General features: G+C 37.6%; 2 protein-coding genes across 3 annotated transcripts in view; one reads left to right on the top strand and one right to left on the bottom strand.

Moving 5' to 3' along the window:
• Positions 1-6,935, top strand: part of LOC139116689 (macrophage mannose receptor 1-like) — a 155,392-nt gene extending 148,457 nt beyond the window's left edge. The window contains exons 12-17 of one of the 2 annotated variants that reach the window (XM_070679279.1): positions 144-394; positions 688-865; positions 1,347-1,595; positions 2,332-2,508; positions 4,253-4,315; positions 5,420-6,935. In XM_070679279.1, coding sequence (XP_070535380.1) covers positions 144-394; positions 688-865; positions 1,347-1,595; positions 2,332-2,508; positions 4,253-4,315; positions 5,420-5,643 — 1,142 coding nt within the window. In that variant the 3' untranslated portion in view covers positions 5,644-6,935. The remainder of the gene's footprint in view (positions 1-143; positions 395-687; positions 866-1,346; positions 1,596-2,331; positions 2,509-4,252; positions 4,316-5,419) is intronic. The other variant, XM_070679278.1, reaches the window with a different exon arrangement.
• Positions 1-19,968, bottom strand: part of LOC139116693 (uncharacterized) — a 559,130-nt gene that overhangs the window by 519,137 nt on the left and 20,025 nt on the right. The window lies entirely within an intron of this gene.

Raw genomic sequence — 19,968 nt, 5'->3', positions numbered from 1 at the left:
GTTTTTTACTCTGTTTTCAGTAGTATCACGGTGAGTCCATGAACAAAGTTGATGTTCAAGAGGGCGGTAAAAAAGCAAGAGGACAAAGCTGAATACCAAACTCACAAGACTAAATGCCCAACATTGTCTACTTTTGCCGCCAGATGTCGAACCACAACCTGAAGATCCTACCAAAGCTGACGACAAAGCATGCATTGCCAGCTACACCTATTACAACGGAGGTTGTTATAAAGTGTACAAAAATCCGCAAACGTTTCAGCAAGCGTCGATGCAGTGTAGGAAAGATGGTGGAAACTTAGCCAGCTTGATGAATGCATTCGAGGAGGCCTACGTGGAGACTTCGGCATACATACAAGGTTTTCCATTATGGATCGGGATAGAATTAAATAATGAGGTATTGTGCAATTAATGTTTGAAAGTTTCACACAGTTTGCTGGTAGTAAATTAAGTAGCAGTGTCGGAAGCTAATATTGCCTGCATGCATTTACACAAATACATAAAGTAAAATTAAAGGAACTATGTCTTGTGTTACAACGTGTAATATCCCGTCTCCGCCTTCGTCATTGGAGTTTAATTTGTAACTATAAAGTCAATTTTTGTGTGCATGTACAATTGAAAAGCTGAAATTATAACAATCGCAAACTACTTTAATGTTAGCCTTTAACAGAACATGGTTTCTTTCCGCAGACAGAGGAGTATGAATGGAGAGATGGCTCACCACTGTTTTATACCGGTTGGAAATCTGTGAGAATTGGCGTGGATGCAGACGGTGGTTATACCAATAGTTGTGTAAAAGCTACAAAAGATGGTTGGGAGGCAACAAATTGCGACGAACTCCTGGGAGCAATTTGTAAAATTTACATCGGTACGTAATGTTCTGCATACAAATTGCTATGGTTATTGCCCGCATGGGCACACACTTACCTGCATTCGGTATTTCAAACTTCAAAGCGCAAGCGCCACAATTGGGACAAATTCCTACATTTATGGGCAAATACTTAGGTTAAAACTTCATTTTCTTTACATTGGTATATCAAAAGTGCTTTATAGGGTCACAATTGTTCTTGGAACAACAACGGTATCAAAAGTTTACATTGGTGTTTTCTTCGTCAGACGTCTAGAGAAGGTGGACAAGGGGGCAGTGTCAAATTCGCCATGTATTTTTGTATAACCTTCCCAGGACAGTGACTTTATTCCCTGGGGTTGTTCACATTTGCGTGGAAGTCGTGAGTTCGCAAACGTGCATGCCTGTCTCTCCATCGATTTGACCGTCCATTTAAAACGTATCTTTGCAGTATCTATATGGTACTATAACGTTTTAAACGTGGCACTTTGGTTTGTTGTAGTACCGCCGCCAAGTACCCCTGAGCACATCGAAGGGCACTGTGGAGTTGAAGTTGGGTGGATACCCTATGGCAGTGATTGTTATTTCTTCGGCGATAAAGGTCGTCGTGTTGGAGCTCAGCAGGCTCAGTTTAATTGCATGCAACGGGACTCTACATTAGTGACTATACACCACGACCAGGAGAGTCAATTCATACTGTCACAGCTGGAAATCAGTCAGGACATCTGGATTGGTCTGGTCAAAGGTCATGGTAAGTTCTCGTTAAAAATTATATTCTACCTGTCAATACTTTCTGGCTATACTAAGTGTCATATGACATTTTTTCATGAAGAATATTGGACCTCCGGGTTTAAAGACCTTCAAACCTTTTGATTCTGCTCTGGTTTATTACTCCATTGAGTCGTTTGAAACTGCGAAGGAGATACTATGACTTCACGATCTTGATTTGTATGATTAAAATGATAAATCATAGAATAACCACGAAGTATGGTCGGCTACTTTGAAATTTATTATTTGAACTTCACAGTATCGTTTTCTGCTAAAAAAAACGTAAGCTTACCGTAAATGTTACTCTTCATCTGCCAGCGGCCGCTGACCCGGGCATTCCTACATGGGCATGCGAGACAGTCACTCCTGATGAATCAGCAATTCCCCCTTCTCGCCACACGGCTCTCTGGTTTCTTTGCTGCATTGCCACAAATTTTGACCATAGTTTACCAGTAGCTTTACACCGATGAAATGGGGTGTTTGAATGCTTTTGAGCAAATATTATCGGTTCTAGGTTTTTAAAAGCTAGTTTTGATGAGCAAATGATGAAGTTGGTGCTGAATTTACCTCAAAAGTAATAAAGATGTGCTCAACCACAGAACTTTTCCAGGGAGATATTATTGTTGTTGTCTACTTTTACAACTATCAAAAGATGTGTTATCTGAAAAGGGAAGAATCAGTTTTTAAGATTGAAATGATGTTGTCAATGCATCTTGAAGGTGGCTTCAGATGGATCGATAATTCCCCTCTACAATTCGCCAGATGGGCAGTGGGACAACCCGATCACGTAGATGACTTCGGCACAGAAGACTGCGTGGTACTGCAGCGACGCAATGGTGATTGGGATGACCAAAGGTGTTCCAATCTTAAGGGATACGTCTGTAAAAAACCTAAAAGTAAGCTCCTTCAATGTACATGCTAATGTGTCTTTTGAATGAAATTTATCGTTATTACTGAGGGTCTGTAGGGGCCATCTCTCTAGATTGCGGCATTTCAAATCAATACAGTGACAAACCATGAAAATCGTCGACGTGTAATGATCAAACATGTGATGACAATGAACCGCAGATGTAATTCTAATAAAAAAACACGGTATTTGATCACAAGGAACTTGACATACTCGGCAAAATAAGTAAAAAAATTATATTTAAGAAGTCATGGCCACGCCCTTCGCTATCAAAAAAGTTGTATTACTTTTGATTTAACTTTAGATGGTGATAACTCTTTTGGTTATCTAATTACCCAGCAAGAGGCAAAAAGCTTAGCAACCATGACCACAACCTTGGCAACGAACAACATGTCCGTTGATCGGACCAAAATTCTTAGATTACAGGTGAGCATAGAAATAAAAAAGGAAAAATTAAGACCCTACTTACAGCTGCTAACAAAATTAAATATTAATTTTTCTCAAGGTAATTATGATAATGATTGTTGTAGAAATCACAGGGCAAGAGCTAGGGAAAGCTAAATAAATAAAGAAAAACCACAAAGATGCTACGGGTGCTAAACTTGTGCGATGTAGTACTTAAAGACCCCTCACTCATATTAAACATCTTGTGTGAGACCCAGCCTCAATGACATTTAAATCTACAAGTAATATACAGAGACCACCGTTATTCAAAATGGCTACGGAGAAAGCTAAGCCCAAACACAGCGTTGTATATGCATTAAGAATACTGCCGACGACGACAAATGGCAGAATTTGTATTATTCTCCTTCATGTCACCGTGACTACTGTGGCTGATATGATTTTCATGGATACGTAAAACAGGTCTAGCTTATTTGACCATGACCTTGTCATCGAACATTATTTTCGTTTGTTTGACAGAAAGAGTGATGCTAATGATTGCTCATTGCTCCATAATCATAACAAAATTAAAACAAATTTCACTAGCAAGCATAATAACAACATTTCTAACTGATTACAGCAGTTGCGTAGGATTTTTTTATTTATCTGTTCCTTGGACCAATGTTTCTAGAAATACTAATATAAACCATTTTAAGGCCTCCACGCGTGTATCTGTTGCGATCAGGACTTACTTATTTCCATGAACTACTCAATTCGACTAACACAAATTGACATAACCGAATGTCTGTCAAACGTTATGCTCACTAAGTAGGGCATCATAACAGATTGTCTGTGAAGAATTAAATGCATGTTGGGTAGGCTAATTATAGTGTGTAATAAATAGACACATATCTTGTAATGATATTTTATTATCAAATGTGTAATTAAATGTACTACAGAGATTTTATTACATATTGGCTTTGCATACGATGTACATACGTTAATTGACATACTGCGAATAGAATTACATTTGAACCGTTCAGTCGAACCCTAGAACATAAGGTCAGTTAAAGTGTAGTTTACATTTATACTGCAAGGATGCCAAATGTAACAAATACCAACTTTGAAAATGGTTAAAGTGACGGCAGGAAAGAAATGCGATAGAATACATCAGATTTCTAACATACGACCAGCAAACACTACGTCAAATGGCCATTAGTGTACTCATGAAATGCCGGACTACTTTCATTCTCATACAAGTACATCCGAGCAGTTTGAGTCGTTATTATTACAAACTGTGCGGTACCATGACTTCCTCGCTCATGTACTTTTATTTTTCTATGGTTTTGCAGTTGTTCTTACGACGACAATGACGAGTATCACTGAACTTGGTGAAAAGAAGCAAGATTCAACAGGTAAAGTGTGCAAAGAGATTGTAGGGCGAGGGACTATATACTTGCTTGCAAAACATAACTGCGATATGCTAAAGAGTCAACAGCTATCAGTCTAAAATTAACATGTGTAGCCCTAAATGGCGTTTTAGCTTTCCGCTCGTTGTTGTCCATTGTTACATATTAACGGTCAGCCGGGCTTGTCGCCGTTTGTTCCTTATGCATTAGCCTTGCGCGTGTTGGTATGTGAATAGCAGTCCGTACTAGAGTAGGGCTGTTCACAATTGACGTCATTGTTCTATTATTAATAACAAAACCAAATATTTTCCCGCATTTTCAGATTACGCTTTTGAAAATTAAGCATGCAAGAATGACGAAAATTCATCTTAGTAGGCGAGTGCTAGTGTAATAATGAATACTTAGAGACATATTCACGACTCAGAGTACAAGCTGCAAAAACAGCCATGCATGCAACATTGATAAAATTTGTCCTCATTTCAAGCAGCATTATCCGATATCGCGCGCGCACAGTTATATTGAATAACAAACCTGTAACCGTGAACAGCGCTATTCTGCCGTCAAGGTTTGCTCTGGGACTACACACATACATCCCGGGACTATTTTCAGAAGTTGAACAGAAGGCATTTGGATTTGACATGCTTTGGGATTAGAAAAGAACCCAAATTTCACAATCAGAACTAGCATGTTTAAAATATCTTGAAAGTTATGGATGGAAGAGATTTGAGATCATGTTATTCTCTTTAAGTATCCAAGGAGATCTATTGAATAAAAAATAAATTTTCATATTATCTGAAAAGGAGGGAAACAAAGCACCGTATTTTCGATATTAAAGCAAAGTAATCGATGTTTGTCTTCCACTAGTCAGTGATATTGGTCATGTTTGTTTTTGTTGAAGACATCCTTCAACATTCTACTTATAACACTTTACAACGGAACAAAAGTATAATGGAAAGTTTTCAAGATTTTAGAGACTCAGTTACTTCAATTAAATGTTTATCTATCTGTAAATTGTATATGCTGAGATGGATATCTTACAAAGGCTGATTGAAACAGGTGATTGTTTAAATCGGCATAGTGATTTGTGACGATACTACTTTTCTTTCACAGGTGTCAATATTTCAACAATTATCCTCATAGTGGAGGCTGTCATCGTTGTCGTGGTGGTCATACCAGTGATTGTATGGCGCATCCATAAACGGCGCCAAAAGTTAGCCGCATTCACAACTACTCGGTTCATTGACGTGGCACACAGATTTCACAATACCTCGTCCCAGGACAATATCTCCACCGAGGGAATCATACCGGCATCCACAGAAGAAATAAAAGGCTGATTGATTGGGAAGGGTACAATAACTGACATTTACGTGCTGTAAATTTCCGTACGGTACCCTGGAGGTAGAACGCACCTCGGGTACAACAAATTCGGACATTCAAATTGATTATAGCAAATTGAATGCTCTTTCTGATCTACCACTTGTGGGGATACATTTTAAAGCTCTTGACGAAAAAAAAAAATTTCACCGTCTTACTTTTTCGAAAATCGAAACTTTTATTTCAGCATGGAGTTGACACAGGGATGGTGGACATTTAATTTCAAGTATCGGGAAATCTTAGGTTTTGCATGGTGACCCGTGATTTTATTCTTGCTTGATAAGACGATAGTCGAAAGTTTCATTGACGAAAGTTTGAGCAAAATTTTAAGTCTTTCACTTTCATGGCGCATATTACCTTAAGCATTTCCCTGAAATGTTGACATATCTATCAATACATTATTCAAGTCACTAAAAGTCTGTTGCATGTACAACCATTTGGTATCATAAGCAAGCTTAGATCAGCATAAATAAGTACTTGGAAATTGATACAAAACAACTTTTAATGAAAAATGATACATAGCTAGCCAAGAAAGTATGAGGTATTCACGCGATGAAAGACGTAGAGTGGAAAATCTTCACTATATTTTTACACGATCAGATCTTCAACAAGTAATCGGATTTTAATGATTATGATTTAACATTCTCAATTACGCAAATCGAATAATTACTGTGTAAGTTACACCAATGATTACCATAGCGCCGTATAGTAGTCTGCCTGGATTAAGTCTGCATGCAATTGAAGTTTGTTTGACATTAATGTAGCTAGTAATCTACTTATTGAGTTCATTGAAGATTTTTTACTTCAACTTAGAATTTCTTTCGTTTTGATTTGGAAGTTACGTACATTAAGTCCATATGGGTTGGTGATTTGTACATGGAATTTCTTTAGATTTGGAATCTATTTATATAATTTCAGGGAGCGTTGTTTTACACTTAGCATGACGTTTCTTGTATGAATTCATAAATGTGAGTTCTTCATGACGTTGATGTGCACGATGTTCTTCAATATTATCATATCATTTGGAGATCAAAAAAACGCAGCAGGTTTTATTGAATTTTGTATAATTATAAACTGTTTATGTCATATTTTTCAAAAGTTGCAATCAATGAAAAATATTCCCACTATCAACTGACGTGGAATATTTGCATGAAACATGCAAACCATATCCACAGAAAATTGAATGGACTTAGATTTGTCGCATAACTATACCATACATTGAATAACACGAATTTTTCCCGTTTTTTTCCAATTCATCATCGTATTTGTTTTCTTTCCAAAGTATGAATTATATATATTCCTGGTACACACACAAACACACACACACACACACACACACACACACACACACACACACACACCACACACACATTCCCTCGTGGTCGAACAATTTCTTCGGATTCTCCCAACAGTGAAAATCATGTCCTGCCAAACATATATATTCTCTTCTTTTTTCATGGTTACTCTATCCCATGTAGATAACCTGTTTTTTCAACTGACAAAATTCTTTCAGCGGATATAGAAGTATGATGGAAATAATTTGACAGAATAAATAGACTGAGGGTAATATAATAGCATGGTCCTTATAGCGTCACATTTCTCATTCATAATTGCCGGCAACAGCTCTGTTAAACCGTGAAAAAACTCTATGAGTATAAACCGTACAAAACTGTAACGGCCAATTATAACCACACAAGCAATATGACATTAAACTGGTCCAATAATCATTTCCATTCGAGGTAATACATTACCAGGTCCATGGGACAATTGTGATTTACAAATTTAAGTAGGACCATCCTGAACCACTGATAATTAGTGGTGGTACCAGGTGTCCGGAATGGGTAAGCGTACCCTGCTAGCATGCTACACCCGTCAGGATTGGTCCCAAAATTGTCTAAATATTGTATGAAAAGATACAGGATATGAATCACTGTAATAAGTCAAAGCCGGGAATGCTGTCGTTAATCATTTGTGTGACCGAGGTGTCATATTTGGCCACAATGTCGTCATATCGACCGTAGAACTTTTTGAAAGTCCTAACGAGTCTTTTTGTTGTGTATCCTTGTCTCAGTAATTTTGATGCCAATGAGCTGTGTCTCAGTTGAAAATCAGTGTAGGAATCACAAGCCCTACAATACCTGAGAAGTTGAGACACGTACACACCATAAGCAGGTGCAGATGGAATATTACTTGACAAGTGGGATAATTTATGATTTCAAAATCGAAATCATCCCTTTTGTCATACAGCTTAGTGTGTAGCCCATTAGTACCCACTTGTAGGAACAGATCAAGATAGGAAGCAGAGTTCCTACCCTCTGTTGTTTCTTTGATTTCCAACTCATCAGGGTAAATATGATGTAAGTAATTTGATATGTCTGGATTGTCTAGACTAATCAGATCATCGATATATCTGTGCGTGTTGTTAAAACGCCTTGCAAGTTTTTTAGACCCTGCTTTGTAGAGAGACTGTAGGAACTCTGCTTCATATGAATACAGAAATAAGTCTGCAAGAAGGGGTGCACAATTTGTACCCATTGGTATGCCGATAGATTGTTGAAATGTCATACCGCCAAACTCAACAAACATGTTGTCGATTAAGAAATTAAGCATTTTAATAATTTCTTCATCTGTGTATTTGTGCTTGGCATCCATGTTGTTACTGAAATAACCTGTCCTATGTTTGATGGTAATGTATTGGTACCTTCTACTGCCATTTTTATGCAGGAAAGCTTGTTTCACAAGAGATGACAGCCTTGTTTTAAGTTAATCGTGGGGAATTGTGGTGTATAAAGTGGAAAAGTCAAATGTTCCGATTGAGCTGAACTTGTTTTTCTTGACTTTTAAATCAAGCAACAATTCCTTCGAATTTTAAGTATCCACATTTGATTCAACCCACTTGTTTCATACACTTTGTCACAATATCGAAAAAGACCATCTTTGATGGTTGTTAAAATTATAGTCAATAATTGTGACAGATGTTTAGTAGTGCATTTGCTTGATCCTGCAATAAACGTTGTTTGTTAGGGTTCTTGTGGAGTTTAGGTATCCAATACAACATAGGCAGTTTTTTGTCCTTCTCTTTCAAAGGAATGCCAAATTCATTGAGCACAGATGAATGGTTTGCAAAAATGTCTTCATCAGTGAGGGAGGAAAGAGCGTAGGTGGTATTACTCTTATCTGAATGAAGGTTTAATTCATCTATTATACACTGGATATAATAATTCCTACAGACAAAGATGATGTTGTTTGAAGCTTTGTCTGCAGGAACTACAACATATTCGTTGTGTAAAGCATCGAGGCATGCTTTGACCGATGGGTCATCTAATACTGAGGAATTATTTACATCTTTACTGTGAGAACGGAAATGTGAAATACGTGATTTTAATTTATCTCTGACTTTGCTCAGCCAGTCAGAGAGGCATTCCACATCAACTTCCTCAACTGCAGCCCACTGTCTTGCATATTTTTCGGCGGCATCCATGATAATTCTGAAATTAAATTTCCAATTAATATTTTGTGGCTCTCGATATTTTGGGCCATATTGAAAGAGTTGCCGAAGTTTACTGTTGGTAATGATGGTAAGGTCACGAGTTATTATGTGACCAAGTGGTTTATAGCAAAGGGGGATGACAAGCAATTGCAAGTTCTGCTGTTGTTTGATGGAAAGTTGAAATTTTTCAAGACATTGTTATAGTTAAAAAGTTTCCTACCAATGGTGTTTGTGTATGAGTAGGAAACTATAGGTGGTTCTTGAAATTTAAAATATGGAGGTATTTTTTCCACAACTTTCTTATCATGCAAAATATTGCTGATGTTTATTTGGTCAATCCCCTTGTTTGCAAATGGTACATGAAAAATAAACGCTTGTCACTGTTCAAGAGTTCTGTCCCCACCGGCCTAAACAGCCGGCAACCGCCGATATCAATAACAATTTGGACCAAACGACAATCAGGGCTGTCCCGGCCGATATTCATCGTTTGAACTCTTGACAGTAGCAATCTCAATTTCTGCAAGGAGCAAGCAAACAAAGCAGTTCTTATTTTGTGAACTCCTAATGGCTGATTAAGAATAGACAATAGATCACTGAACTTGGGGGGACTGCTGGTATTACCATGTCTATGCCCATGGCTACGTCGTCTTCTAGTGTGAGAGTTAAATAAACCCATCACATTTACACGACTCCCCCTAGGGCTGGATAAATTACCCACCCCTAGAATGTTATCGTTACATCCATAGGGCATAGCTGTACCAAGTTCAGTGATCCAATAGTGTTCACGTTGCTTGCGATAGCTCCTGCTTAGTTTGAACTATTGGAAGGATGGTAGATTTTTTTAATATTCGGACTTTCGTGCTTAGTATTGAATGTCGGCTTGGTACGGTTAATATCAGCATCAGAGTCGGCAATACACGGGGCAGAAATCCTCAAGTTTGGAAGATAGCAAAATCAACAGTGCGTTATCGATAGGAGGTATTTGGAAGCTTGGTGGAGAGTTGCCATGGCTTGAGTTGACTCAAGATTTAGTAGCACTGAGATCAAAAGTATCAGCTGAATGCTGATGAACAATACCACGGTAAAGTGAAATACACAGTGTCATAAGATTTGATCAACCTAGTACAAATATGTCTGAAGGAGTGTACGATCAATGAATTTGTGAGATACAGAAAACAGTGATTAAAAGGGGTTACTCGTATTCCGTACGCACTTTGAGTGCTCTCCCATAAAAAAGGCGGCGCCGTAACACTTACCGACCTACAATACTACTGTATGGTACATGAAAAGGACTAATGATATGTCGGTGATGATCATACACTTTGCACTGGAGAGCTATCGAAGTGAAATTTGAATTTCAAAAGAGTGCTTACTACACACATTGGTCAACATCACACATCATACATCAGTACACACAGTTGTAGAAAAACCTCAAGCGACCAGGTGTAGACCATGTGATATCGTGGAGGCTAAAGAGGTCCGAAAGATTTTTGATTTTCAGGAGTCATGAAGGAGGGTGAGTCGCCATAGATGTCTTTGAAAAAAGATGGTAGAGCCAACACAAAAGGAAAGCGCCATCAAACGTTATCTTCTTGGTCTTAAATATTCACTTTTGTTTCGTTGTGCACTCAAGGTGCGATGCCACATTTCCCGTTTTACATATGTGCATCATAATTAAGGGAAGTATATGTTAGTACTGAAAATAAGTTATTTGTATCGAAATTGTGAAAGTATCTACTCGTAACACAAATATTTGGGCTGGTTGTACAATGGATGGCATGGTAACGTCTAATAAGGGACCGAGCACAATTAACGGCAGGGGGCCGGAAGAGAAAATGGGGGGGGGGGCCACGAAAAAAAATGAGTGTTCTTGGGGTGGGCCATGAAAATTCCAGGGAAAGTAAGGGGTGGGCCACCAAAATTTTTTACACCATGACAGACAGAGAATATTTTTCAGCATTTTTGTTCCCTGTTGAAGCTGGAGTTCCTTGTTAAACTTCTTGTAGCATGATGAAATACCAAGTCTTAAACCTCACAATGCAGTTGTTATGTGTAAAATGAGCAATATTATTATTGAAAATTGACTTCATTTGTCAACAGTAATAATGGTTGGTAATGATACAGAGGCTCGGTTGAAACTGGTTATTTCATCATGCTATAGGAATCCCTTATAGAACAGGAATGCCTGTCAGTACCATGTGAAATTAGCATTCACATGGCTAGTTGGCATGGCCTAATGCATGTGCATAGGGAATAGGCAGTCAGGCAGTCCACATTCATTTCAGAAGCACGTTGGTAACATGTGCATAGGCCGAAATATTTAAATGAGCTAGCCATTCACACACATGTGAATGAATGGTTATTCTGAATCCACTCACATGTATGTGAACCAATGGTTATTTTGAATGCACATATGAATGACAGGGTCATCCTGGCAGAAAAAGAGCACCATGAAAAGTACTGATTTGACACCCGATTTCACTTATTTTGATGTTGCCGTTATGAATTTGGTAAACATTGTTACATTTGCATGTTTGCAAGGTGTAAGCAAACATCAAATAAGTGAAATCAAATTCCAGTAAAATCAAGTACTTTTACACAGCCTCTTACGGTGAATTATAAGATACAATTAGTTGGATATGTAATTTAACCATATTTGGCCTAAAACTAAGACAGGCCAAACAGAGTTAAAAGCAACTCTGACTCACCTGAACACAGCAAACACAAGCAGACTCACCTTCCAAACGTTCAAAATAAAAAGCACAAAACATATCTGTAAGTCTGATGACCAATTTAATAAATTTTTGGCTTTAACAAAATTCATAGACACAGTGAAAAGTGATTTAGTCAAAGATTAGTTTTTAAAAGAGTTCATTTAACTCTGGCCAAGTCTCGTCTTTCATGTCCTATTTTGTTTTGAAATTTGACATTGAAGACTTCTTTACGTAAGTCATGATTATTTTTGCCAAATTTCTCTTGGGCCTTGGCTGACATGCACACTGAAATGAAACAGAAAGGAGAGAATGAACTTAGCAACATTTATTAAGACGACAACTTTACAATAAAGTTTCAGAACATGTGTGTGATTTGTTACATACACATAGAGGAATTTTTTACATACATCTTTGCGAGTGCAAAATTAATACATTGAAAATGTAACATATATGTCTAGAAATGTGCTTCTGTACGTTGTATTGACTTGACTAGTTGCCACAGCCACTATACCGATTATTATTAATCTTTACAAAGTGAGGGCATCACAATTCATAATTTGAATCAATACAAGAAAGTATGTTAATACATGAGGCAAACAAGTTATTGAACTCAATAAAAATTACAGCTGCTGTCCCTTGAAAATTAAGACGTATCACATTTCTAAACATTTTTTCTGTCTTTCAAGACAAGGCTTCTTACCTGGCAATATCATATTAACAATGGATTTTAAAAGTAACCATGTACAAAAGAAGTAAAAAATGCAAGTAAGACCGGGTGGTACAAACAATCATAAGTTTACATAGCCATGTTCATCCTACGATCTACCGGTAGTTTTTTTTTTTTAATATTTTCATTTCGCCTATTTTTTTATAGCAGTGTTTTTGCACTGAGTGAGACCATGGACGCAAACTAAGCTTAGGCGTTGTTCAAGCCCAGCTTTGTTTTGCGTTAATGGCCACACTGTACACCTCCCTCCGCCCTGTCCAGGTATACAGATACGTACTTTCTTTTCACCCCTAAAGCTCGGGTTAAAAATGTCGGGCCATATACAAAACCAAGCTTCCCAGGAAAACATCAATGTGCAGAGAAAAGCCTCTCTATAAGGCATACTAATTTCGTAATTGCCCTTTATAAATATGCATTTCAAATACTTACCGGATGAATGGAAATTATCGTCCACGACGACTTGCTATCTCGGCCACTGCATCCAACACTGTCGCGGGGAAATACACTTTACCTTCATGCCAACTGAAACATTACCACTTAGACCTAACTCACTTGCTGTTTTGACTCAAAAGTGTCGTCACTGGGGGAAGAAATGACCGAGAAATCAGCCATAATTCGTGAGATTCAGCTGGTCTGAACAGCCATTACTTCAAAAAAATCTGCGCAATCTCATTTTTTGAGAGATGCAATGTGATATCCGACAACGATCGTGTGGGAACACAAAGCATTGGTCAAATTCGAAAGGTCAAGGGTCGTTATCGTCGCAAAATTTTGACATTTCAAGTACGCGTAAACTGTTCCTTTAGATTTTTCCAATAAGCAAAAATTGACTTTATATGAAGAGATCAGTTAAAATACGGACGTCCAACACACTAAGTGAACCCTGTTGCAATTCTGATCAGCCTCGTTAAATCCAAGCGTACTCATTTACGGCACCCTTACGTTCATACCCTGTTGCGTCCCGTCCACTCTTCCAACACAACTCTTTCCAAAGTCACGACATCATACATCGTCAGAACCATTAGTTCATCCGGCTCGACTTTTGAACGGTTTGGGGATGAACAGTACCTGTACTGCGTTTCCATTAAGTTTTATGTAAGTTGTAATCGCGAAAGTTTTACAATGGCAGATGCAGAACCGTCGCAAGTGTGTTCGTCGTTGTGTGATGATCTGACGTACATGTACATGACTGCACATCATAGCCAGTAGCTGACGGACGTACGCGAAAACATGGACCGTATGAGAAAAATTTAATGACAGATCCAACCATATTACGTCTGGAAATGTGAGTACCTTTCAATAGAATGCAGGTTCCGATCATATGGAATTTAGCGGTGAACATGTGTTTATTATTGCACAGTTTGAAAATAAAAATAAACGATGTTTAAAATTTTATCTGTGCTGATTTAATTTAGAGGCTGCTCACAGACGTTTGTAGCCATCTGCATGACTTCCCTCTTGTCATATTCAGTGGTTTATACTGAAAATCCCTGGTCTCGTTTTTTTGAATGGAGATGAATGAAACTAATGCTAATTATATTATGAGGCTGTAACTTCATAATTTTGGCAGACATTGTGTTCTTCGTACATCGACTACAGGTTTTTCTCTCTTTTTCAAAATCATGTTAGCCAGTATTGCTAATGTTAGTCTATTTTCTAAAATACGTTCAAATATCCAGTCTTCACAACCTGTATTATGTACAGTCAGCATTGTTATTGTTGGTAAACACATTTTGGTCTGGACTAAACTTCAATTGAACACAATAACAGTGAACTTTTATAATATACATGCACACAAAGTGTATGTTGGTTGTATTGATATATCAACGAGCTAATTCAACTTAAATTTGTGAACCAATGAAGTAAGTGCAGTTGATACATAACAAAAATATTAACAAAATCAAAAACTTACAGCTTATACTGTCACTTTAAAATGGCAAACCGTTGCTTCTGTAGCCACTAAATATTTAAGTCTGAGAACAATTTAACTGGTAAATGTGACCCATGTTGCATTTCTATAGTGCAAACATGAGTAATTTCACCTGAAAAACTTAACCCAAGTAAAATCAACTCTACACATGAGTGCCGCCTAATTTATTTAAATTAAATAGACAATAGGGATGTGAAAACATGAGAATTGACAACAAGTCAGTCCTTGGAGTTTATTAATGCATGTCTAAATTTTTACCGCCACATGGTGTAAGCTACCATTCAATCCATTGACAATCTTCCCTTCTATCATGAATTCAATAGGACTGCTAATGAATGGTTACTTCACATGGCTGAGTCTGATTTCACATTCATAGCCAGTGATGAATGTTCAAATTTTAACATGTCATACTTCCAATACTGGCATGTGGCAGGTTGGACTGCTATGGACTGCCTATTTTTCCTCAAATAACCATTCAACCTGTTCCACACAGGAATGTGGACTGGCTAATAGGCAGTTCAGAACTAGAATACGTAGTGGACACACAGGAAAAAAATACTGAAAAAAGGGAGGAAAAAATGGCATTAATGGGTCTTTTATAGTTAGCCCATGAAGGACTATTCCAATGGCAGACAGTCATTACAGTGGAGTAACATTGAATATATTGGGTAGTCATAGAAAGGCAGACACTGGGTTGTGGAAAGTGCATTGAAATCACAACGGTCATGTTATACATTTTCCCCAACATCTGAAAACATCATACAGATACTCAGTTGAAGTAAAGTTATTTTATTTGTTTATTATTTATATATTTATTTGTTTATTATTTATTTCACGAATGCAAGAATGTTGTTTTCACTAAAGCATATATTAAAGTTATAAGGATTATATATATGTGTACAACTTTGTACCTATGTAATCTTTCTTTTTTGGGGAGGGGGGGCCACAAAAATTTTGTTGCCGGTGATGGGGGGGCCACTAAAATTTTTGCTGGTGTTAGGGGGGCCTGTAAAAAATATACGCACCACATATTTCTCTTCCGGCCCCCCCTGCCGTTAATTGTGCTCGTTCCCTATCACAGACAGGGGAGCGATCGGAGAGACCGACCTTTGGGATACATACACTTGAAATGTTACCGGGGCTATTTTTATAAATGTGATCAAGTTAACTACCCGACACTGGTCGAGTTGGAGCAGACTTCCTTGTAATCACTAGTACAGACACATTGGCAGCTTCCAATGAAGTCAACACAAGTACCGCCATTATAACATGGGTTGGTGTCTCATTGTGTAACCACTAAGCCCACGTACACAAAAAACAAAGAAGAAAAAGTGATTTGATGGAAGCTTGTCAGCTGAAGCCACTCCAAAGCAGAAGTTGTTCATTGGCTGAGGTTGACAATAAAAGACAATACAAGACACGCTTTGCATATTGCGACACAAATTTTATTGACTTTGGTCAAGTTTGGATAAGTTTTCTACAGAAATGTTTGTTCAGGCATACGCAAATTATCTCGGCTTTCTGATCGTCGAAGTTAACGTGTTTTACTTGTTAGATTATTATTTCACTTGCATCACACACATATTAGAAATTTAGGAAGAAAAATCACATGCAAACGTTATGATTTCTCGTATGTCTTGATTTCCCTTGAAGGAAATAGACAAAGCCAGACAAGATATTGCAAATAGTGGATTGAGACTAAGTACTACCATAGATCATCAAAAACTCAATGCCAAAACAAAACAATTATGGTAATTACGGTAATCAAAAGTATTCAACGAATACTTTACAATAAATATTAATTTATGTTGATTAAAGGATTGCAAAGATTTCCGATAAACGTGCAAAAGGAAACGGTGCAAAGCGTTAGGTTCTGTTCCAGAATGACGTCTAGCTATACGCAAAGAAGCTGTTAGACAAACTGCTTCGTTTTAAATTATTGCGACCAGTCGATCCGCAGTTGTGGAAAGAGTGCGAAATAGAATAATTTTGAAGACCAGTCGTTGGAGGAATGCAAACGTTACCGCAGCCAATCAAAAACAGATTAGTCCGTGCTCAGTCAGTCAGTTCTAGGTTTAGATCGTAGTTTCATATGTTTATTAAACACTGGATGTTGACACGGTCAGCGGCATAGGGAAACAGTATGGTTATATTTGCTATCGGCTTGTTTTAGATGCACTGTCATTAGACGTACTCACTGCCGTGGTAGACTTTCTTCGTACACAGGAACGTACGGACTCGGATGTGTAGAATAAATTTTAAAGAGATTGTAGAGATAAGACGAAAGTTTAAGTAGACAGTACGCTACGTTTGGGAACAGCTTTGACAACAATGGTTTTGTTCTTGAAAATTTACTCCATTAACATTATCCGCTTACTGTTATGATGGCAACATACAATACTAGCAAACTTAAAGATGTAAGTTTTACCAATCTACTTACAGTATGTGTTAAGACAATGACGTCAGTAGGTGAGGTGAGGTGAGTAAAAACTTAGTTATTTAAAGGAAAATAGTTGAAAAGAGTTGAAATATTATGATTGAAAAGGTTGGCGTAGGACAATTAAATACACACGTGTAACGAAATGGTTTATTTTCTCCATGAGTAATTAGTATAAGAGGTATTAGTAGGATAAAGAAAAAAATTAATGATTAAGGGGACATAGACGCGATGTTTTGATCACAGTCCCTCCGTGTAGGGACTATACCGAAAGACCGCTTGACCACACAGGACCAGTCCGGTGAAGTAGCCCAGAAAAGAATTATGAAAATTGGAGTTCAAGCATCTGTCCAGATACACAGTACAATAAATTATCCACAATTCTCTTTGATTTGTAACATCGAAGGTTACTTTTCTTAGAACTTTTTTTCAGTTTTGCATGTAAGCACCAATGTGCAGCATCAGAATAATTTTTGAATAATATCTAGTGAAAGTACATTTAGATATTTTAGTGAAAGGTTCAAAATAACAACTAAACAACCATAAAAGTCACATTCATTAGGTACTACAAATGCCATATTTTTTGGGCAGCAAGTTATGACGAACTGAAGGGGTCATTCTCTGAGAAAGCTTGCCATGAAAATGTCTTTTGTCACTTCCATTGGAAAAAATCGATATCCTTTTTTTCATAAAATAGGTGCAACTAGTCTCCCTACTTTCCATCACATTATTCTGTATGGCTGAAGACACAATCAGTGGAAAGTTGTACAATAATGCTATCTCCTCTCAATTATGTATAATATTCCAGATCATTTAAAATGAGAATGGAAAAGAATGGTGTGCTTAAAAGTGGGTTTTCAAAATTCTGACAACTAGTCTGTGAACTTGTCTACACATGGGAGACATGGTAGACTTAACTGAGGAATCTCTTAGGATACAAATCATAATGATTATGGGAAATCTACAGTATTGTGAGATGGTGTGTTTTACTTAAAGGCTGTATAACCATGAATAATTTAGAGGACAGAAGGCAAAAAATGCTAACAAGTAGATAAAATCAATAATGTTCTGTGACCTTAAGTAGCTGTTGACTAATGTCAAAACTCACATCACTTGTACTCAATTTGATCTGATGTATTTTAAGTCATAGAGTAACCAGATTGTATGATAAGTTGTTTGTCATTAAAAGAATGCAAAATTTAGACAAACGGAAGAATGGAAGTCTCTGTTCACATACATCCTAGTTAGCACCCAATTTGTCATATTTATATGACAATAACAGCTTATCTGCTAGGTGGAAAAGGCTGGTCTCTTTTTTTCTCTGGTCTCTTCAGTCTGAGCAGGCGGCAGAAGTTGCAACTGAAAAATGACCTGAGGGCAGCGCTGCCCTTAGGGCAGCTCAGAGCGGAGTAAACATGTGCACAACATTCAATGACGTCACTGAGGAACTGTATGTCTGCCCTGGGGGCAGCTCAGATATATTGCTGCCCTCAGGGCAGATTGGCAGATAGGATAGGAAATGTATGTCTGCCCTAAGGGCAGCTCAAATAAATTGCTGCCCTCAGGGCAGATCGGTAGATATACATAATACTTTAAGGATAGGAAATGTATGTCTGCCCTAAGGGCAGCTCTAATATATTGCTGCCCTCAGGGCAGATAGGTAGATATACACTATGCAAAACTTATTGCTGCTCTAAGTCCAGATTGGTAGATTACACTATGCAATACTTTAAGGATAGGATATATAAATATGTCTGCCCTGAGGGCAGCAATATGTCTGAGCTGCCCTCAGGGCAGACATACATTTCCTATGCTCACACATCATTGCATAATTGTATATCTATCAATCTGCCCTGAGGGCAGCAATATATTTGAGCTGCCCTCAGGGCAGATATACAGTTCATCAGTGACGTCATTGAATGTTGTGTACATGTTTCCTCCACTCTGAGCTGCCCTTGGGGCAGCGCTGCCCTCAGGTCATTTTTCAGTTGCAACTTCTGCTGCCTGCTTCAGTCTGACAATGTCGGTCAGTCAGCTATTGTTATGCAAATGGCCCTTTGTATTCCACTGTTGACACTGACCGTTACAAAGTTACTTATTTTCAACTTTCTTTCCTGTATGTCTAATTTCATGGTAAATTATGGAAATCAGGTCACTGAACACATAAAACAAGCAATCTGTCCTAAAGGTACTTCAAATATCAATACATAAGTTGGACTTCAGAGTTTGATGGTTTTACTGTCTGTTGAAATTAGAAACATGAATGCTGTGCATATTGGAAGTAGAACAGAAGAGATGTAAGCCAGAACACAGTATAAGTTCTTATTTTACAATCAAATGACATTTACATATTGATAAATCGCTAAAAGTAATAATACTGATAATATATGATTAAGTAATTATGTACCTCTTCCAGGCCTAAGATGGACAAAAGCGAATTTTGCACGATGTAATGTGTGAGGCGAAGCCGGATATGTTATGGAGTGCAAATCTTGTTGGAGTCCGCATGGGTCGGTATGTGGGAGCATTTTTATTGGTACCATTTTATAGCTCTGGCGGTGCTGGTGACTTTGTAGATGTAGACAACATTTGGGCCCAAGTGCTTGATAATCGGATCAGTAATAATATATCTCTGTTGATGACGTCACAAAATTTGTTGGTAATGCCACAAAATTTGCTGGTATTGACAAAGCTATAATATAATTAATAATAGTAAAAACCTTTGACAAGCTATAGAACTTGCAGGAATCAAGCTATGGCCAATGCAGGCTGTATCAATTATTGTGGAGTCAAAAGATACAAATATAGAAAAATTCTACCACCCGTTAATATATTGCTGTGTATGTGTCAATGAACCAAACTGAAAATCAACGTACAGAGGTTTTATTTGCTTAATTATATTATAGCTTTGTCAATACCAGCAAATTTTGTGACGTCATACCCATGCATTATTACTGATAATTTATTCCATTATTCAGCATTGCGGC

This window comes from Ptychodera flava, chromosome 18, assembly GCF_041260155.1.
Source record: "Ptychodera flava strain L36383 chromosome 18, AS_Pfla_20210202, whole genome shotgun sequence".
Lineage (NCBI taxonomy): Eukaryota > Metazoa > Hemichordata > Enteropneusta > Ptychoderidae > Ptychodera > Ptychodera flava.
The sequence above is the reverse complement of the archived record's forward strand: the minus strand, read 5'-3'. Positions and strand labels throughout refer to the sequence as shown.